The sequence below is a fragment of the Rissa tridactyla genome, chromosome 3, assembly GCF_028500815.1.
Source record: "Rissa tridactyla isolate bRisTri1 chromosome 3, bRisTri1.patW.cur.20221130, whole genome shotgun sequence".
In the NCBI taxonomy this organism is placed as follows: Eukaryota; Metazoa; Chordata; class Aves; order Charadriiformes; family Laridae; genus Rissa; species Rissa tridactyla.
The window spans coordinates 19,704,084-19,725,980 of record NC_071468.1 but is presented as its reverse complement, the minus strand read 5'-3'; the positions used below and the strand labels follow the sequence as shown (position 1 = coordinate 19,725,980).

Here is a 21,897-nt window from a genome sequence, read left to right as displayed (position 1 = left end):
AAGGTGGGTTCCTACAGCAGGAGCAGATAAAGAAGGAATCTTGTAGAAGAGTTACAGCAACATCCACCTGTGTGCTCGCAAAGGAATAATTACAGTACCTTATTTTTGAAATAGCTTCCTGAAGTTGAACTGTTTGTGGGCTGCACTAGGAAAATTCTCAAGCAAGTAGATGAACTCAGTGAGTCCTTGTCTCCTAGGACAAAATGCCTTGAAGCCACAATCGAATTAGTACTGAGCTATGGTACCGACACAGCTTGTGAATCATAGTGCTGGAGTACAAATCTGCCTTTAGGCTTTTGTGTCTGATGTTGACATAAAGCAATTTTGCCTGGGAAGACAAAATGGAAGCGCTAGTCATCAATAAGCTTTCTTAAAATTAGTTTCCCCCTCAGTTTTTTTTAAAATAGGTCTTCAGGGTTTTCTTTTTTTTATGTTGTACTACCAAATTCTGCTAGTTACACAATTAAAACATGCAAATAAAGTGCAAAAAACTACTCTTAGCCACTATGTGATTAAGCATCTTTTAATATTTCTATTGACAAACATTATAAGCATAACCAGAGTGAACAGTATATACTTGGGTGTCTGTCCAATGATAGACTTTAGTCACTGAACTACTGGTTCAAGAACTATTGGCATTCTAATTTCATTTTCAGTTGAGCCATAGGATGCTGAAGTGATCACGGACTAGGACATGTTCCAATAGTGCCAAATTCTAAATCAAAACTCAGACTGTGCGTTAGTAGCCAAGGCAGAGGCAAACAATTAGTCTGCATCATCCGCAGAAAGCAACTAGTATCAAACAGACAAAATTTGATCAACAAACTCGTTTTGCTTCTTTAATAATCTTTTTGCTAATAACTCAATAGGCACAACAGTACCAGTAAGCATATGAACTTCAAAATGCACGATTGCCACAGACTGTTGACTTGAATACAGTAATAGTGTTTGGTAGCAGACTTAGAGACGACTTTTAGATTCTTCCACTCTTAAATGACTTTGTATTTCCTCATCACCTAGTCATGCACTGGAGAGGAATTGCACAGCAGTCTCCTTCTCTTCAATTAACTCCTTAGCAGTCAGATTCATCTTCTCACGAGAAAAATCATTAATAGGAAGGCCCTCAACAAACTTCCAGGTCTTGTCCTGTTTGAAAACAAACAAATAAAAAGCCCCTCCATGTCAGAACAAGCTTCATTCGGTCTGCAAAGGAAACTTTACAGCTTAAGAAACAGGGTTTACTGCCTTAAAAAACACATCAGGCAGAAATTAATTTTGTTTTCAGATCAAGAGAACAACCAACACCAGCTAGTCATGCCAGATTCTACTCATCTATCAGTACTTATTTGACAACTACTGCAAAATGGTTAGTACCAGTCCCCTCTGAACAACTGCTAAAATCCCCACAGCAACAGCAGTCCCGTACCAAAACTGCTGCTGTTAACAAGCTCATGTGACAGTTTAGCTAGGACTTGCAGAAGACACTTGGATTTAAATACAGCCTAGTTACCTTGATCACAACAGGGAATGAATATAGCAAATCTTCAGGAACACCGTAAGAATTGCCATCAGAAATGACTCCCATAGAAACAAATTCCCCCTGAAAACAGAAAAGTAAGGGATAAATGCATTTTTCACTGCTAGAAGCAAGCAAAATTTTCACTTCCAATATATTGCATCTCCTGTGACACACTTTATTCCAGAAAAAGACAGATTCTTACACACACACACACACTCTTGAGGTCAAAGACACTGGCATGTAATCAAAGCATTAGGCAAATAAGCACTTACTCAAGAGCAACATCTTACCGCTGGAGTGCCAAACCAGATGTCCCTCACATGATCACAGATAGCTTTGGCAGCTGACATTGCACTGGACAGCTTCCTAGCTTTAATAACAGCTGCTCCACGTTGCTGAACAGTCTGCAATTAAGAAAAAACCCGTAACTGTAAAGCATCACAACCATGGCTCGGTCTAAACATTGTTAATAAATGCCATGAGGAAAACTCTCCTTACAAACATTATTTCATTTCATCAGTCAAGACACAGTTCTATCACTAAATGAACAGGCCATACAATTCAGAAATACAACCTAGAACAGTTCTGCCAAGACAAGAACATAATGGAATATTTCAGAGATTGGCTCATTTCTTTGTACCCACTTTACAACTAGCAGCCCTCTAACTTCTTTCATACCAACCAGGTGTTTCAAGCTTTTACCACCAAGGGACTTCATGTATGTCAACAGTAAGATTACTCAGTGCAACATGGGGAATTAAGGTTTTTTGCTGAATACCAACATGAACTATTTGCTGGTCTCAATCCTTACAATATTTAATGCATAAAATTCATTTAATTCCTGAAGATAGTTGAACCTAACACCTTATACTCAAGTTTACATTTAGAAACTTCATACTTAAGAATTGCGCTTCTTAGAATTAGAATAGCTTCTTAAATGTTGGTTTTTCTTTTTTCTTTTAATAAGTTTTGGTAAGGCTCTATGCCAACCAGACTCCAGCCTAGAAAGCAAGAATTATCAAATCTCTTTTATCTTAGGCAAAGCATTCTAGCATAGACCAGCATTACAACATACCTAGAAGGCCAAACCGATCTCCTGCCTTGGCCATGTAAGATAGAGTAGGATCAAGGGCAAGGACAGACTTTGGCTCATGAACTTCGGTTGCCAGCATAGTCAGTCATTTATTCTGTAGCAGCAAGCATGAACTGGAATAAGCTCTATCCAAAACCAAGATAGGACAGAGTATGGTTGTATGACAAAACACACCTCAGTCCCAAAATGAAGGTGCCTTGGCTAAGATATGGTACCTGGCTATCAGCATGCCAGTAGCATTGAAATACCAAGCAAAGTACAGCTTCTCGGAGTCTCATTCATCAGGGCCTTCAGTAACCCTGTTTCACTTTATATTGCATTTAGTTAGCCTAAGCTCTTGATCAATTCATACCATTATTTTGTTTTACGACCCTACGTTATTTGTTACTACGCTACATTAAAACATTTGCAGGTGTTTTCTAGATTTTTCAGAAATGCTGCTGACAAGGCCACAGATTTAGATTTGGAAAGTGTGTGTGTGCGCACATACACGTGCACGTGCAGGGGGAGGGCTGCAGGGTTTTTTTTGGTGGATGTGGAGAAGCAAACAGAAGATCATCCTGATTCACCTACAACAATGCCCCAAAAAGTCATCATAGTGAATGGTGCTTGTGTGCCAGATGAGCTGCACCTAAACTATGATCAAAGTTATTTTTGTTGAATTATTAGCACTCAAAATGGCTTTTTCTAGTAGTATTTATCTAAGTTTCATAATGCCTTAAATTTTTCAAAAGCAAGTAACTGACAGAGACAAGCTATCTGAAGACCACAGAATCATAGAACGGTTTGGGTTAGAAGGGACCTTAAAAGTCATCTAGTTCCAACCCCTCCGCCATGTGCAGGGACACCTCCCACCAGACCAGGTTGGTCAAAGCCCCATCCAGCCTGGCCTTGAACACCTCCAGCAATGGGGCAGCCACAGCTTCTCTGGGCAACCTGGGCCAGTGTCTCACCACCCTCACAGTGAACAATTTCTTCTCAATACCTAATCTAAATCTCCCCTCTTTCAGTTTAAAACTGTTACCCCTCATACTATTACTCCACTCTCTGATCAAGAGTCCCTCCCCATCTTTCCTGTAGCCCCTTTAGGGACTGGAAGGGGCTACAAAGTTTCCGCTGAGCTTTCTCTTCTCCAGGCTGAACAGCCCAAACTCTCTCAGCCTGCGTTCTGTGAGAGAGGTGCTCCACCCCTCTGACTAATAAATCAATAAGGTAACTTATTCTAGTTAGATAGGAAGAGCTGCTTCATTCAGCCAGTCATTTACATAGTTTACAATTTCAAATGAGGTTAGGAGAAAGCAGAAGCACAGAATGACCATTTAAAAACAAAACAAAACAACAAACTAGATCTTACCAGGATAAAGTCTCCCTTCAGCCAGCTGTCATCTTTTATAGCTTCATAAACTCCAACTTCCTTTCCTTTCACATTTACCTTCGCATGGGTAACATCTGGATATTGAGTGGAGGAGTGGTTGCCCCAGATGATGACATTCTTCACATCATTAGCAGACACGCCAAGTTTCAGAGCGATCTAATGGAAATTAAAGATGTCCATTGTATTATCTTCAGCTTCTCAATGCACAGGCTTCTTCGAAAGCATTGCTTTGTTTGTATTTAGCAGAGACAACAGAAAGCATTCTACTGTGAACAGGCTCTTTTTACCTGAGATTTAGCTCTGTTGTGATCCAAACGAGTTAAGCAGCTGAAATTTTCCTTTGGTATTGATGGGGCTGACTTTGATGCAATCAGGCAGTTAGTATTTGCTGGATTCCCAACTACCACAACCTAAAAATGAAAGAGGGGAAGGGGAATGTGGAAAGATGAAGACGCTATTTCTGCAAAACAGGTCCCTCAAGTGAAATACATGGCTTTGCTTTCAAAGAAAATATCAAAAAGTTAAGTTTTCTACATCTCTTAGTTGTCTTCAACAAGATTTTTTTATATGTCTGCTGTTTACAGTCACCAGGTCTTTTATAACCGCACATAAAAATATTTTCTAGCTAGGTATCTTCTTTATAATTTGACATGAAAATGTGAAAGAGAACAAGACTTCTAGTGAGATCTGCACACTGACCCACAGCCTAGCTTCAAAGCCCACACTACTAGATTCAGGGAAAACACAATACATACACACTACTCAGCCCACAGTGAATTTACCATCACATTTTAAACTGTTCCTAGACTGGCTGCCACAGCTTTATATAATTGCTTTATAATTAAGAAAGCCAGTACAGTCACTTATCTCAATGTTCATAGGCAGCCAGAAGTAAAACATTGCCTGAACTTAGATCAATTTATTACTATGGAAAACTGATTTTTATTCATTCTTCATCTACTAATGTGCCTCAAATGATTAACGTCAAGCTCCATATACTCTGAATCACACAAGCTAATCTGCAAACCTCCCTTTGTATTTCCCCTTTTGAAAGTGAGTTCAGTGAATTTTCCATTACTCTGCAATAGTTATATTGATAGTTTTTATTCCAACTGTATAAAGAAGCAAACAAGTCTTTAGAAGCAGTAGGAAGTTCATCAGCAGAGGAAGTAGACATTAAAAAGTCAGTTACAAAGCACAGTCGGAGTCTGGGTCTGAGATTAAGAGCAGTAGGAGAGCAGCCACATGATCCCATTAACCGTGCTCAAGGAATCTGAGAGAGAACAATTAAAAGCTTCCAATGCTCCAAAGACCAAGATGCAAACAACCTAAATAAAGCCAATTTTTTGTGCAACTGTAATTCCATATTAATACTGAAGTTAAGGGTCATTATGTTGAAGCCACAGATGGATATGAAGCAGGCAGCTGCATGTAGATAATTTAGTTCCCCCAGAGAAGAGAGATAACAAGCAGAAGACTGCCTTTTTTTTTTTTTTTTTTTAAATTGGTAACCAGTTCAGACTATGTGTGAAATACAGCAATACAATGTAACATTTACCTTTTTCACCAAACAAGTTCAGGACTAAATCATCTACCCATTTAACATACTATATCTCATGTAACCTCGACTGTGGCACATTTTCCAGGGCTTAAGGAAAGCAATGCCTACACTTATTGCTTGTGTAATACCATTCTACAGTGCATTTAAATCTCTACATAAGTCAGAGAGTTAACTTTTTAAACTCAGTTTCTATATTCACCTTGACAGTCTTTTTGGCATACTTGTCCAAGGCCGCACCCTGAGACTTGAAAATTTTCGCATTTGCTTGGAGTAAATCCTTCCTCTCCATGCCCTCTTTCCTTGGCATGGAGCCAACCAGAATTGCTATGTCAAGGTCTTTGAATGCAACTTCCTCCTTGTCTGTTGGAATGACCTCTAAAAAAAGGAAAAGGGGGAGGGAAATAAATTTTAAGTAAGATAAATACTCATGTCAAAGTGTTAATGGGAATATTCTTTGGTTCATAAATAGTATATAATCTGATCTGACAACACCACTTTCCCCTTCTAAAAATGCAAGTATAGTCAGTTGGCCCTAACTCCACAGATTAAACACTTGCCAGTAAACGGTTTATACACGCAAATATTTATCTAAAGGTTTAGATATAAAGTCTGAAAACACAAGAGAAATCTATGTAAAAAGATAACTTTCAAGTCTCTAAATATCTATACATATTTACATATGCTGTTCTTCACTTTTACTAAAAATTTTTAGTGGCAAGTACCAACACAAATGAAGCTCTCCCTTCAAAAATTCAAACTGAACAAGGTTTAGAAGGCTTGATTTGTACAGGTACAAGAGCTGGTAGCTACATGCCTTTTTTTTTTCTTTTTTTTTTTTAAGTACTGTAATAATTACAGTAGCATCTACTTACTCCCTTTCTCCTGCTTGTTTAGACTATCAGAGCTTAACTTGTTTACAAGACTTGATGAGCGATTTTTCAGTTTGCGTCTGTATGGAGAAGATATTTCTAAAGACCAGAATTGTTTTTATTCAGTAAAGGCATCTAGGCATACCAAAAGATTCAATGTTATTTTACCACCAGGCCAGAATACAATGCATAAGTACCTGATAATTTGTTGTACATGCTGACAACCCAGAATTAGACGATATAAACCAAAACCCAGGTATCTGTCTAGTCAATTCTTTACACAAAACTCATTTAATGGCATTCTTCCTAGCTTACAGCCTAAGTTTAATTAACCTTCCATAAAACATAAAACCAAGAAAGGATTATCTAATATTTTCTTCTGCTTAACTTCCTGACAGCTACAGGAACTTATAAATGCAATAGTTGCACTAGAACATCTTGTTGGTATAAGAAAGATTTCTTTTGGCCACCTCTCAGCAGCGGTAGAGCACAGTCCTGCAGCTCCATCACTATACCGTCCAATACCGTCATCACGGGGGTGATATCCAGCAGCACAAGAATAAGAGGCTATAAAGAAAGAAATGGTTCAAAGAAAGAAATGGTTCAGTGCAAGTCAGGCGTAATCTGTTTTGAAAATTAATTTGTCTTGTTATCTGATAGAAACTGCTATCTTGTGCAAGACTTAAAATCCGTTTACAGAAAACTGAAACACTTGAGCACAACCAACAATCGAAAGCTTGTGTAACAGAGTACGACTCCATTTTCACCACTTAAAGAATAAATTACTTGCACATTGGTAAACTGTCCACAAGTCCACAAGATGTCCACAAGAAAACAAGTCTCAGGGACTGCAGTTCTGACATTAGCTTATTCATTACTGCGCAGCAGAGACAAGTGATAATTCAGCGTAGGAGTTACCTGATCTTTGCCAAAGACATCTCCTTTGGCAATGCTGTAGAGCAGCGAGTAAGCAATCTGCCCAGCGGCTCCAGTCACCAGGACTCTGATAGGTTCACCCTGCAAGAAAGTTACGGAGACTTACCCACAGCTACACAGTGCAGGCTCACACCATCTGAGAGTGGTAAAAATTAACAGTTACTACAGAAGTGAGGTTATGACTATTTAACCTGGATCAAAACATATGCCTAAATGTGGATCAGGGCCAGCTCCTGGGATCATACATCTCTTCTGCTAGAACCACCAGAAATTTCTCTACTTGCTTTTACAGAAACAGACCACACTTGCAAAAGTATCCCGAAGAATTGCTGCTGGAAAAGTTTCCAAAATACCAGGAATGATAATCTGTTTGAAAAACTTTGTATTCCTTTTAACAATGCTGCCTTTTAAGCATAAGGCATTACAAAATGTACCCACTCATTAGATTACCCATTCATACTTTTATGAGCTGACGCACTTCACTAGTTTTCAGATTCTTTCAATTTTGAAGGCTGTTTCCATTAAACATTTTGAACACTTACTTGCGACCAAAGACTTATTTGAATGCCAGAAACCAAGGAATCCAGTGGACTTAAAACGACTGCCTCACTAAACTGTTATGCAGCAATTTAACAAATCCACAGACAGAAGCTGTATTATGGACAAATATAGACACTAACATCCATAATACAACTGTCCATTGTCAAACTGACCCAAAACTCCAAAAGACTGGGAGAAGACTGACAACATGTTGTTATATCGCAAATTGCAGGGGCAGGAGGGGGGGAATACCTTACCCTATAGGTCCATTTTGTTAAGCAGAACAAGGACTTGGGGAACTTCAGAGGTTATTTAATATTGATAAGGGGAAACATGCCAAAAGACATTCATAACCCATTATTTTCTAAGCATGGATTTTACATCTCCTTTTTCCCTAGAGGCAGTAGGGCTGACACAGATTGTGCTAGCACATGAACAAGCAGACTCTGACCAGCCTGCTGGAAACCCATGCCCAGTTTTTCAAATAATTAAAAGATTATCACTTGAATTATGGACAAAAGATCTTCCATATTCAATTATGTCTGAAGTGATTTAATTGTATACTGGGCTACATTATGAAAAGTGAAGCCTGCAGAGCAAAGGCAGGCCTTTTGCTTAGCACTGGTGGTTGCAGCTAGAATACTGAGTCCAGTTTTGGGACCTGAGTTTTAACGGGATTTTGAAAAACTAAACAGAGTCCAGGCAAACATTATTCAGATGGCTGGGGCCCAGAGTTCATGTCCTATAAGATGAGGCTGAGGGAGCTGGGCATAGACTGGAAAGGTAATGGACAAGGAGTGATCTAACAGCAGCCTACTACTACTTCGAGGAAGGTTATAAAAATAACCCTGTCAAACACCTCTCAGTAGTGGCAGATGGCAGAACATGGGGCAATGGCTACAAATTAAGAAAAAAATTCTTGATTAGGGTAGTACTGCTGCACCGGAACAGGGTACCCAGAGTGTCTATACAACCTTCATCCTTGGTGGTTTTCAAGATCCAGATGAAAAACCATGTATGACCTGATTTAGCAGTGGCAAAAGCCTTGCTATCAGGCTGGACTGGACAACCTCCAGACTCAGAGCAAGAAAGTGGTCAGACTGGATGACCTCTAGAGATCCTTTCCAACCAACATTCCTGTCATTGATATTTATAGGAAAACCATTTTGGGATTTGACTGTATTCCCTCTGCAGAGGTGACCAGCCAAGCACAGCTGCCTCAATCTAAGATTAGATAGCTACAAAAATGAGGCCACCTACCCCATTTTATCATGCACTACATAAAATGAGAGCGTTAAGTGATGAAGTTAAATTGCTGAACTTGCAGATTTAGACCTCAACATGATTTTGCCTTCATTATGGGAATGATTCTTTAAATATTTGGTTAAATGACTACCAGCTATGGTGTTGAACGGCATTATTTTCTTTTGAACACATCCTACTGCAAGTCTCATCCCTCAAACCTCATCAGAGCTCTATAGTCAGGGGGAAGGACAGCGGACAATTGATTATTGCTGCTTTAAATCTCAAAACTAGTTTTGGTACGCTATTCTTGAGTCGGGAAGTTATACCATCCAAATGCACTATAATGTCTGGATGATGGGCAGCACAGATTAAGATGCATATCAGATTTTATAGCCAACTTTTCAGCATGCTTTTAAGGAGAATCTACATTTTATTTATGTAAAGGGAACAATGAACACTCAATTTTAAGGCAGCTAATCATATTAGTTAGGAAAATAAGTACTGGAAAATTACTGTGCTGCAAAACCTTGGCCTGGCAAAATCCCATATCAGCAGCATATAAAAAGTAATCCCGTGCTAAGCATGCTACTCCAGAGCTTGCACAGATAACAGCAGAACACATTTTCTTTGAATTACATGGTATCTGAAATCAACTGTGAATTGATTTCTGAATTTCCAGTGAATAGAACAAAGATTTTAAGAAGTTCATCTCTTTCGCTTTTGCAACACGCAAGCCAATCTAAAGTAGTGTTACAAAAAGGGGAAAGTTAATGAGAATTTTTTTCCACTCTATGCACTTTATATGGTAATCTGATTTAAACATAAGAAGTGTCAGTCTACCCACTAGCATTATGGTGAGTATTTAGCATAACAACAGGAGAGGGAAGGAGTAAAAGATAAAAAGGCAAGAGGAAGGGCTATGTTGTAGTGTTTTTTTGGGGTTTGTTTGGGGGTTTTTTGTTTGTTGGGTTTTTTATTGTTTTTGTTTGGTTTTGTTCTTTTTTTACTAAGACAGACTTAATATTTATCCTTGCTAAAAAAAACCCTTCAGTCATGACTCAGCACCACCCTCTCAAAAATTTATGTTTGCTTACCACAATTCTTCCTGTTATCCCCCCATTTTGGGCTGCAGAAGGGAGGAATAAACTAAAATAAACCGAGGAGTACTGCCGACTTGTTTTCTTCTCTCCAAACCCTCAGTACATTGGATTCACATAGAAGCTTTCCCTGAACCCCCTTTGCCCCTGCACCAATTGTGAGCAATGAATATCAAAGAAATTTTCATGTAATCTCTTGATTCCAGGGGCTAGATTCGCAGGCCAAAAATGTTGTGCTTCTATCAAAATAGAGTTAACTCTCCCTGGAAAACATACATCGCATATAAAAATCAGTATCATTGTGCATCTGAGGCTAATTTTGTGCATTGGATATTTAGAGAAATTAGTAGCTCCCCAATGAAGTTGTAGGCTCCACACATTCATGCTCAGGCACTTTAATCCACGACTTGGATCCTGCACTGGGCTTCAATAAGAATACTTTCATGCTGTGGTAACTACAGAAGTGACCTTTACTCACCCTCAGGTATAGAGAACTAGAAGACAAACAGAATAACATCTAACTGAACTATTTAGTTTCAAAGCCTTCCCCATTTCACATACAGCCGATGAATAGCTAAAAAGTTTTAGGGAACTGAAAAAGTAGTAAAGGTAATGATAAAAAGGAAGAAAAGAAAAAGTGAACATTGCACCCCAAATACCCTTCTCCCTCCAATTCAGCAAACATGTAGAATTTCTCCACCTCCTAAATTATCACACATAGAAGTAGAGCTTCCAATATCAAGTGGATATTTAAACTGCGGGCTTAACGAATGCCTTCCCCCCCAAACACATTCTGGCTTGAGAACCCAGTGCCTAAATCATCTCTGTGATTACTGCTAATAGCAGACCTAAAATATTAGTGCCATACATGAAAATAGCACTACAGTGCAAAATTGATTCTGCAGATTACAAAGGTAAACAGAAGTGTAACATGAAATAATCCACAATCTATCAAGCGTAGGAACGAGAAAAATCTATGTCCTGTCTACACAAGTGATGGACTTTGCATTGCAAATTACAGTTATAAAAGACCTCTATAAACATTATTGCTGATAAACTTAGCTTTTTGTAAAATATCAGCCAACCTAACATTACTTCTGAATATTAAAGCCAAGTAAGCTATCCGCCTTGCTTGACAAGAATGCTTTAAGCATTAAATTAAAATCTGTCTCCTAAAAAAACTTTCCCTTTGCTCTTCCCTCTTTATAGCAGGGTTGCAGTGACAATAAATTTATTTGGAAAAGTGGTAGAAAGTATCAGCAAGACAGTGGTGCACTTTAGCAACCCCAGCAGCACTGTGGTTCATAGACTGGATTCCAAAGGAATTCCTTCCTTCAGAAATGACCTTGAAACAGGTGCCCTTAAAAACGTTTTCCATTTCATTTAGCTAATAGCAGTTGCATCAATAGACATGTGATTTTGTTTCAGAAGTTTAAAACCTCTCCCCAATACCAAATGCATAATTAGAATAGTGAAAGTAAAATAAAAAACAGTGACATTCTAAAAGGTTTGGGCATCAACGTAGGTTTTAAGCAACAGCTCTCCTGGAGAAACAGCAAATTCATGGCAGACAATGTTTTGAAAGCTCTCAGGTACGAACTAAAATTTGCTGTCTTGTAGTCGCTCCCGAGAAGCCATATTTTGAATAGAAATAAGAGTGGAGAATTAGGATAGACAAGGTTTACAGATTTCAGTATTTTTTTAGCTTACAGCTGAAATAATAAGCCACATTTAAGAGCATGCAAGCATCTTGGAAATAACAAACTACTAAAAGAAAAGGTTTGGATAACAGAGTATAAAATTTAGAAAAACGAGGAGATTTTTCATGACTATAAAGGACAGCGAGGTCTCTCTGCAACTTTGTGTGTATGCATATAATTATATATGTACGACAGAAAAGCAAAGTATTCCAGTTCACCTGCACAACTTCAGGACAGAACTAGAAGGACTCCTTGACAATTTGGAGAAGAGACACAAACAGCTGGATTTCTTGACAGCAAGCACGGATGAAACAAGAGAGAAAAACATTTTACAGGCATCTCTCCTTGAGCTAACACAGAATTGCACCCAAAACCTCTAATGAAATGAAGAGGCAGGTAATTCCCATCTTCTCTAAGGCAATGTCGCCAAACACCGGGATCTGCCAGGCGCCAGCATTAGGAAAAGCCGCGATTAAACGGCTGAAGGGCCACGACCAGGCCGGGGCGGTTGGTTCCCGACAGGCCGGCACTGCAGGGGCTGACACCGATCCCCATGTACCCGGGCTGGAAGGTCACCCCGGCGCGGTCCCCGCGAGGGCTGAGGCGAGCACCGGGTGTCAAGAGCACCTTCAAGTCACCGCCCCGGGGCTCTGCGGCCGCCCGGTGAGGACAAGGAAGAGTAGGAGGAAGAAGGCGATGGGGGGGAGCCGGCGCCATTTTGCAGCCACCTCTACCTGACGTGAGACCCCCGCCCCAACCGCCCCGGTGAGGGGGGCCGCAGCCCGCCACCGCCCCCACCCCAACGGAGAGCCCGCTGCCACCCCTCCAAGGTCTCGGTGAGCGGTACCAACCATGGCTGAGAGGAGCGGCGAGTTCGGGAACGTTGGGGGTCACCTCTACAGGCGCGACTGGGGCCGCGACAGCGCCGCGCTGAGGTACCGCGGAGGGGCGGGGCCTCTCCCGCCCCCGCGCGGCCGCCTGGGAACTGTAGTCCCGGCTCCCGCTGCCCCGCACGCCTGCGGAGTGGCCGGGGAACTACAACTCCCAGAGTGCCTCGGGGCACGCGCGCCTCCCCTCTCCGGGCGCCATTGGCGGCGTGGCGGCGCTTTACCGGCCCCATTGATTGAAGCGCAGAGCAGCGCGGCCGGGCAGCGGTGGGGGTGTGTGCGCGCCTGTGCGTTTGCGCATGCGCTGTGGGCGATGAGGGATGCGATGGGCCGGAGGGGGGGTGCTGCGGCAGCGCGGGCCTTTTCCTTTGCGCATGCGCAAAGGAGCAGGCGGCGGGGGCCGTGCGTGGCGGCTGCGCGTGCGCAGGTGGCGGCGCTTCGGTGGTTGCTAGGTGACGGGGGGGGTGGGGGGAGACGGGCGGACGGAAAATGGCGGGGGGAGATCCCGGTGCCGGCGGCGGTGATTGGGCTCACCCTCTCGCCCTCCCGGTCTCCTCGGAGAGCTCGGTGGGTTGGGGTGCGCGGCCCGGCCGTGGGCAGGCTGGTGGGGCCGGGCCTCTTCCGGGCTGTCCGCCTGTTGGGCTTCTCAGTGAGGGGGAGCGGGGGGGGGAAAGTTCTCCTCAGGCCCGGCGCCGTGAGGGCGGGCAGAGCCTTGCCTTGGCCTTACAAAGTCCCCTGAGGTTCTGCGTGGCCGTTTCCTTTTACTTACTGAGAGCTTACCTGTGCTATTCCGCTGTTAAGACTGCGTGCCTAAACGAGTGTACAAAAATAAAACTCTTCATTTAGTTGTGTTTTGGATTGTTGACTGAGGTAAACTCTTCCTGTGCGTAAAGTGAGGCTGGTATTGGCATAAACACATCAGCAAAAACCACCAATTTTTTATATTTTTTATATTTGCATATACATATACAAGAGTATATAGAGTCTCGGATGGCACGGTTGATTATTTTTTTCCTCAGATCCTGACGGGGTTCCTCATTGGACAAATTTAATTTAGTTAAGTCTTCGGTGAAGTCTCACTCATCTGAATTTTTTTTGTGCACGATTAGTTTTAAATCTTACTCTAGTCCTTATAGTTGATTGTATTTTTTTTTAAACAGCGTGTGCAATTATACAGTTTCTTCTTCAGTCCTCAGACAGAAATAAGAAGTTACTCCTTTAAGGCAGTGGGTGTAAAACATAAATATTTATGCTTATCATGCAAAGTGTTCTCATTTTAGGAGTCTTGTTGCTAATTGTGCTCGTGCCACAGCTCAAAGCTTCCTGTGGCTTGAACACCTCTTTAGCTGAGCCTCTGATGGCTTCTGCACCACAGAAAACTGCAATGTCAGAATTGAAAAGGTACAGTCATACTTAGTTTATTTTAAATGTCAGACTGTACTGATTTATATCAGTTAATAACCATACATTTTTAATATGAATTAAGATTGTACCCAAGTTCCCTTCTGGGGATGAATTTGAAAGCGGAATAGCTGCAGGCAAAGCTGAGGTCTGGCTTGCCGTGAAATGTAGAGAAGCTTGGTAAGTAGAAGGGAGCTTGTTTTCCAGTCAGATTATTCCAGAGTGTCCTAAAATGCTTTACCCTAGTGACTCTAACCGTTTTCACACCCAGACATTGTACAGACTTAATTAACACTATTTAAGATTATTTAAGATTTAAATATACCCAAAACCTGATGTGGACCCGCTTAAGGTAATTTCCACTCAGCATAAGCAGTTCAGTTTAAATTGATTCCTTATCAATTTTCAGCTAAATCAGTGTTAGCATGCTGTAAACTGATTTGTGTGTGTCAGCATAGGAGATTTTATTGTTTTAGTGGATTTCAGTTAAGCTAATCAAACTTTCTTCTGTAGGTAAGGCTCCGTTTTCATTCTCAGTCCTTTCTTCTCCAAGCTTGTGCTGCTCAAATTATTTGTTGTTGAAGAAAACAGCATGTCTTGTGTTAGAAGTGATTAGTAATGAATATGGTGCAAAGCCACGTGTAAATACTTTTGTTTGTCAGACATGCATATCAGTTTATTTTAAATCCGTTCCCAGAATAATTAGTCTGAGAGAGAGTTAAATTGCTTTAAGACTGTCTGCACTGTCTTTTGTGCTGATTTAACTAAAGATACCTTAAAGTTTGGCCTTTTATGAATGTGGTGTAATTTCTAAAGTTAGTGAAACATAGCAGTTCTACTATTTCCTTCTTACTTGGCTTAAAATTTGTTTCTACTCCTTAAGCTTTAATATCTTCCAAGCAAAATGTAAATGTACAAAAAAAAATGAGAGAGGCTTTTATCTCCCCATGTGGTTTTTACAACTCCTTTTCCTGATGTTTTCCACTTTTTAAAATATATCCTTTACTTCTGGATAGAAGCCTTTCTGGTGTAGGAAGTGTTGGTTCTTGGTAGTGTTTCTCGTGCTGTTAAATCATGCCTATGTCTTCAGACTCTTGTCACTTGTAGGAATCTACAAACATACAGTGTTAAGAGTTTCTGCAACCCAGTCTTCCAAAACTGTGCGCTTTATCTTCAGGAAGTGTGGCGTATTTGATTTATTTTTGCTGATTTATTAGTCTTGCCACCTTTTCAAAGTTTTGGATATTTATAAATTTAATACTGTTTCTCTTGTCAGCTTTGTCAGAGTCTTTGAATTTCCTCATGTTTGTTATTGTCTCGTAATTTTCTTGACAATTTTGCATCTTGTGTTGCCAGTATTTGTTGTTGTTGTAATTTTTTAATATTCTTTAATGCTTCCCCCATGTTTTATTAGTATGTGACTTTTGTGAAGCGCTTTAAGCCAAAGAACTGCATAAATGGAAATGTATTACATGCAAAAGAAGTAATGGAAATTTAGTGTGCATATGGATTGGGCTCTCAGCTAATTCTTGAAATACATTTTACAGTTTTTGCACTCAAAAGGATATTGAATTACTTGGAAATTGGTGTAATTAAACAATACACTTAATACTCAAGATGTTTTAATCTCTGTTTTGTGGGGATTAAGTATTATTTTTCAAGGCAACTAGTAGTTTTGAAGGGTAGTCTGCCAGAATTCTCTCTTAATTTTTTTATATTTTAAAATGAATTATTCTTTGTTAACAGCTGGCTGTGCTCTTTAACTGTATTTTGGATGGGATTTTCTTTTTCTTCATTGCCGTCTATAGAAATTGATGAATATTTTTAGGTAAGTTTTTACACTTAATTTTCAGTAATTTGTGAAATTATCTTTTTATCTTCTCCACGTATAATACAGTTTTTTCTTACCTCATGCATTTACTTACAATTTTTAATACAAAAACATGTCACTTGTAGAAAATGTTTAAGACTATATAAAAAAATTAACTATATAATGGCTGAGTTCAATCCTAGTAATAATAATAGAATTGGAACAGTTTTGTAAGCCTCTTCTGGGTTATGATCCAAGGGAATAATAACAAGGGATTTTTCAGAAATAAAATAAAGCATTAAAAAAATACCGCAATGGGATTAAGAGGATCAAAAACTATTTTTAAATGTATGTGAGAAATCTGTAATAGAATTTTAAAATTATAAAGATGCAGATATAAGCAAGATCAATTAAAATCTTAGTTTAGAAAATGAAAATAGATGTGTTTTTGTTAAGAATTTATATTTTTATGCATAACTTATTTTTTTTGTATTCCTAGTGTTAATGTCCAGAACTAATTTTTCACTGTTCATTTCTAAACTTCAGTTATGTGATACTGCATAGGCACTAAATGGTATGAAGAAATGTGTGTCTAGAAATTCTGTTTATAACTCTGATTTTTTTTTTTATTTTTTTTTTTTTTGCCGTGGTTCAGAAAACTTACTTTCTTAAAGGGAATTTTTACCTTCTATGGAACTGGTTTCATTTTATCCTGTGGCTTCATTTTTACCTCTTAGTAGTTTAGTTGGGTTTTTACATAATTTGAGGTAATTAATCATTCATTAATTACTTATACAACCTTTAGTATGTTTTTAATAGGTAGACAGGATGCCATAAAACATTCTGTACTCATGTGCCTACTGACTATGAGCAGACACAAATGATGTATAGCGTGCTTGCAATATTTATTAGTAATCTTTATGAACTATTCATGAGTCAAATCTTAATACACATTGGTATGCGAATGTTCTTTTTTGTTTCTTATTTCTAAATAGGTTAATAGTACAAACACCTATTGTGTTTTTGCCAGAGGACACTGTAACAGTTAAGGCCTCCTTTGCTGTAGGTAGATCTCAGGTGCTTGGATTGATGCTCGTAGGCCTCTGGTGCCTGGAATGCAGTTCAGGTATTGCAGGGCTCCATCATTGACCAGGGATTGTGGCAGCACAGTAGCTTGATAACAGCAACCCCGGTGTAGACAAAGCTGAGAGACTGTGGAAGATCTATTACCGTCTACCATCTGTGAACCACTTTTGGTGGATTTTCTTCTCACAGTTCTTAGAAGTACAGGGTATAGAGAATGCCTGTTAAAAAAAAACAAACCAAAACAACCAAAACACTCTCACACATGCAAAGACTTTGGTATATGGTCTGTAAATTCAGCAAAGTTGATCTCTAAATTATTTATTACAAAGAGAACAGAAGAGTTCTGTTCTTACTGTATGAGAAATAGTCTTACTGGATTCTTTTTTACCTTACCACAAATCTGTCTTTTTCTTGGTTGAGCAGACAATTTGTGACAACAACGTGTGGATTTTCTCACTAATGTCAATGTGTGGAGGAGGTTGATTGTGACTTGTAAATTCTGAGTGAATTAGGTACTTCTTCCCACGGTAGGTGAACTGAAGTGGTAGAGGTTTTTACAAACTCTTGGGAGATTGGAAATGGAAAAGGAGGAGGAATAAAAGCATCCTTTGCAAACAGGGGAATGGCACAAGTATGACAGAAAGTGCTTTTCTATATTTGCTGTCTGGCTGTTCCACTAAGTGGGTTTCCAGACCATAGAACCTAAATGTACATTTGTGATGAAAACTGCCAGTCTGTAATCTGGACGTCATGCATTGAATTCGTTAGTAATAAAGCTATTTCTTTGGGAAATGTGACTTCCCAACTAAAATGCAACAAGAAGAATGTTAGATTAGGGATTCATGTAAAAAGAATGTCACCCATTCATTGATCACAAGAAATGGTACATTTCCTGGGTTTATTTGATTTTTGGAGTGTTTATGTAATTGTTGTGTTGATAAGGTAGGTTTCCAAGGCGTATGCATTGCATTGCTGCTTTTTGAGAAATCTGAATTAAGATTGTGCCAGCCTGTTTTAATATGTTCCTGTTCAGTAAAACTAGCAGGTTAATGCATTATCTGTAAGCATATGAGTAATTGGAAATCTGCTTTTTAATGAACATCTAAAAATTATTTTGGTATTAAAAAAACCAAACAAAACAAACCCCAACCCCAAGAACTAGACTTAAACATTAAGCTAATGTCCTTGTAAGTTTTTTTTTTTAAATGAAGTCAGCATTGGTCAAGTTTAAATTACTGTTAAATTACTTTTTTTTTTTACTTGTTCATGATAACATGATCATCAAGGATTAACTTTTAATATGAGAAGTTACAAGCCATAATGATTACTTTCCATTTTTTTTAGACTCAGTGCAGGTGGGTGAATCCTTTTGCTTCCTTTATGCATCCTTTGCATGCCAGAATGACTGATGGGTGCTCTTCCATGCCAAACCTGTCGCATAATTACAAGTGCTGTTCTTATTAAGGTTATTTCTATGAATTATGATCACACAGTTTGCTTTAAATATTTCAGCTTGTTTTACAATATCCATTTGTATTTGTTTGTGTATTTTCACAGAATTTACTTGTTAATAGCTGCCATTATACAGATTGACAAATTGAATTTGTCTCCCCTTTTTTCCCCCCCAAGTAGTGAATCATAATTTAAGGAAAATATCAACAGAAATATCTGTGGAGGGAGAATGGTGTCATATGACGTTGACTTTTTGAAGTTAATTGTTTAAAAACTAACTCTTTACAGAAGGAAAATACTGATACCTTTTTATCTTAATGACATTATTAATATGTGAAACACAATTTTTAAAACATGAATTAATCAGTAATAAGCTTAAATGCAAACTAAACACTTTGTTTCCCGTATGGAGGTTTTTCTGTTGCTCCACAGATTCATTTTGGTATCTTGCTGTCTTTTGGAAACCTTATCCAAATTGATTTTTTAGCAGCAGCAGAGTCTATGGATGGCTTTAGTGTTGCTTATAGTACTGTCCATATTTAGTATTTTTACTGATCCTTGAGGAAAGAAAGAAGAAATTGTATTTATTCATTCTGCTCAAGTTAATACAAGTACTTGATTTCTGCACATGCTTGTATTTAGTTAGTTGCATGCTGCAAGGCTAAACTGTCCCTGTCTCTTAATAAAAGTATAGGCCCATGTATCCAGCTGTTTCGAGTCTATTGGCCATACCCATGCTACCTAACTTTGAGTTTCCTGCAGCTCCAAAACATGCATACATATATTTTTGCTGTTTTTTCAGTTCAGAGTGTCGACAAGGGTTGTGTTGGAACCCATGAGAATGGTTTTCTTACCGCATGAGGCTAAGGATCAATGTTTAAAACTTTTGGGCGTGTCATGAAGGCATTTCGAGTTGCCTTATCTGGCTGGGATGGAGTTGAGGAATTAGTTCATTTGAACTCACGGTAGTCATACTGTCTGAAGCAGTGTTCCAAGCCATTTTGAGGGGAATTGGCAGGCTTCCTGTAGGAGAGCGCCAAGGAATGAGTCTGATGAGCCCAGTATGAATGATAAGGGAACCATGGCTGTGGAACAAAATCGTGAGCATGACCACTTATATTGTGGACAGGAATGATGGAAAAGAAAGTAGCTTCATCTTTGAATGAAGGAGGCTTCTCCATGAAGTAATCAAGCAAAGGGAATCACGATTATAGTTTGTCTTTTACTGGTTTGTTTCTAGGATGAGGCAACTATACCTTTTTGTTAAGTTTAATTTGCAGTCTTCCCTTACCTGTATTGAGTAACCATGGTAATGCACTAACACATGTATGGTGAAAAGGTTGGATCTTACTGGGACAAAAACCTTTGAATACTTTGGGTCCTATTGGAAAGGTGTTACTCTTGGCTATATAGTAGAATATATACTTTTAATATAGGCAAAACCACGTACATTTATTTCATGACAGGTAATCCCATTTATTTACAATAATGGGACAGATACTGTTTTTCAAGTTGCCCGCTGTCTGATTTAGGAGAATATAAAGTATTGCTATGAAATGGCCTTTTCCTTTTATAGCTGACATAACAGGGTCCAGCCTCAGTGTATTAGTCAAGGGAGCTAGAAATACACCACAGTTAAATTATGGGTTTGTATCTCCAGGTGGTGCTTGAATTCATGGTTGAAGACTGTAGAAATTAATTTTGCTAAAGCAAGAAACAACAGGACATTAAGCTACTATGCCAGCTTTAGATGTATGCTTCAAATATTTTTTGCTGCTCAGCATTATTCAGTAATCTTTAACTCAAATTGCAGGAAATATTTGAAATTCCATTCTAACAATATCCAACAGAGAATATTAAAGAAGCATTAAATTTCAAATGCCTGAGGAAAAATGTTCTCTTGCAACACCGTGGGCATTTGGATCTCACTAGTATATGCAGTATTATAGTCTAATATTATGCTTTACTTGGTCTAAAATGAAAGCCCAATTTTAATTCTATCTCGAAAAACTTGGCATACTGCGGTGAAAAATAATTTATTTGAATGTTGTTTTTTAATACATTGCAACTAACTTTAAAGCCTCCTCATATAAGACTCCCACTATGGCTTTTTGTAATCTGACTCTTTCATTAAAACTTCAAATATACTCCCAAAGACTTATCTCAGTGCTTTCGTTGCTAATTTACAAGTTATAAGATCCCAAACTTACCACAGAAGTTTTTCTTATTCTATGCAGTTTTTCTCTTAAGACAGAACTTTAGAGTATCTTTGTAAATATGTAAAACACCAAAACAGAGGATGAATACGCTCTTAAGAGGCAGGTAATATGCAAATGCAAAATAAGGTTTAATGATATATTTACACAATTCTGGTCTGGTTAATTCGGCAAACCCATTAGTGAACTTAACTCAGAAAAGCGCTAATTAAACCTTTAGGTTTTTATAACCTGTATATGCCATGCTTGATAGCAAAGCTATTTCAGAAGCAAGTCCCCAGCTTACAGGATTCTGGGAAAAGAGCAGAAGAGCATTTCTAAATACTAGTATCTCTATCTTGAATATATTTCTTACTATATGATTAAGTATCTCAGTGTTCGGCAGAGCCAGGGCAAGTGATATATTTCTGTCAGAAAATTAAGATCTACAATCTTTAGAGAAATAGTAGGGTTTTTTCCCACCCATAGCTGACTTTTTTCCTATATGCACTTTTGACTGATGTAGACAGAGTGGTGTCCAGGAAAATGTTGATATTGTGATATTTCATACCTGCTTAGAGTTTCACGAGAAGCAGGTTTTTTAACAATAGCGGCCCAGTTGCCTGTGAAATTGGACCATTGTGACTTGCCTGACAAATCAGATTTGAGGGGGGGGAAACACGATTTAAAGACTTAAAAAATGCAGAGAGAATTTGAAAGAACAACGTACTCCACATGGTTTAAGATGCATAATAAATGCAATTTAATAAATGGTTTTGTCTTTCATCATGTGGATATCAGGACTATAAGTATACATATATATCATACATACATTAACCTATTTGTACGACATAGCCATGTGGGACATAAATTAGTGTAATTTCATTAACTGTATCATTAGTTTCACTGCAACGCTAGACTTGGTTCTTGCCAAGTTACTGTCACTGGTTTCTGTAATGAAAGCTAGTGGACTACTGCAGTCCTACTGCAAGATCTGCTGCCACTGCTGGGAACTCCACTGTAGTACTGGTGGACACCAGCTTGCCTGGATTACCACCTACCTTTTAATGGGAGCTGAAGCCTACTAAAGGTTGATAGGCTGACTGGTTTTCCATCATAGTTGGTCTCAAG

The 21,897-nt window shown here is 39.0% G+C and overlaps 2 protein-coding genes across 8 annotated transcripts in view; one reads left to right on the top strand and one right to left on the bottom strand.

Annotated features, from left to right (window-relative positions):
* Window positions 1–507: 507 nt before the first annotated feature.
* Window positions 508–12,915, bottom strand: MDH1 (malate dehydrogenase 1). The gene is made up of 9 exons (XM_054194456.1): window positions 12,787–12,915; window positions 7,336–7,434; window positions 6,888–6,984; window positions 5,748–5,923; window positions 4,275–4,397; window positions 3,967–4,143; window positions 1,810–1,923; window positions 1,511–1,600; window positions 508–1,146 (listed from the first exon to the last, which is right to left on the bottom strand). Exons 1-9 carry the CDS (start codon window positions 12,787–12,789, stop codon window positions 1,021–1,023), a joined length of 1,005 nt encoding a protein of 334 aa, XP_054050431.1. The 5' UTR covers window positions 12,790–12,915; the 3' UTR covers window positions 508–1,020.
* A 125-nt stretch (window positions 12,916–13,040) lies between these two features.
* WDPCP (WD repeat containing planar cell polarity effector) overlaps window positions 13,041–21,897 on the top strand; it is a 156,788-nt gene continuing 147,931 nt past the window's right edge. For 4 of the 7 annotated variants that reach the window (XM_054194454.1, XM_054194447.1, XM_054194448.1 and 1 more), the window contains exons 1-2: window positions 13,289–13,389; window positions 15,970–16,051. The gene's annotated coding sequence lies outside the window, so the exon portion shown is untranslated. Of the gene's footprint in view, window positions 13,090–13,288; window positions 13,390–14,139; window positions 14,224–15,969; window positions 16,052–18,463; window positions 18,475–21,897 lie in introns of those variants that run through there. The other 3 variants (XM_054194452.1, XM_054194449.1, XM_054194450.1) reach the window with 3 other exon arrangements.

Bases quoted from the DNA above. Each gene is read 5' to 3' on its own strand.
- MDH1 (XM_054194456.1), bottom strand. The intron at 4,398-5,747 runs GTGAATATAGAA...TTTCATTTTTAG, and splicing joins ATGCCAAAAAGACTGTCAAG to GTTGTGGTAGTTGGGAATCC. The intron at 1,147-1,510 runs GTAACTAGGCTG...GTTTTCAAACAG, and splicing joins CATTCCCTGTTGTGATCAAG to GACAAGACCTGGAAGTTTGT.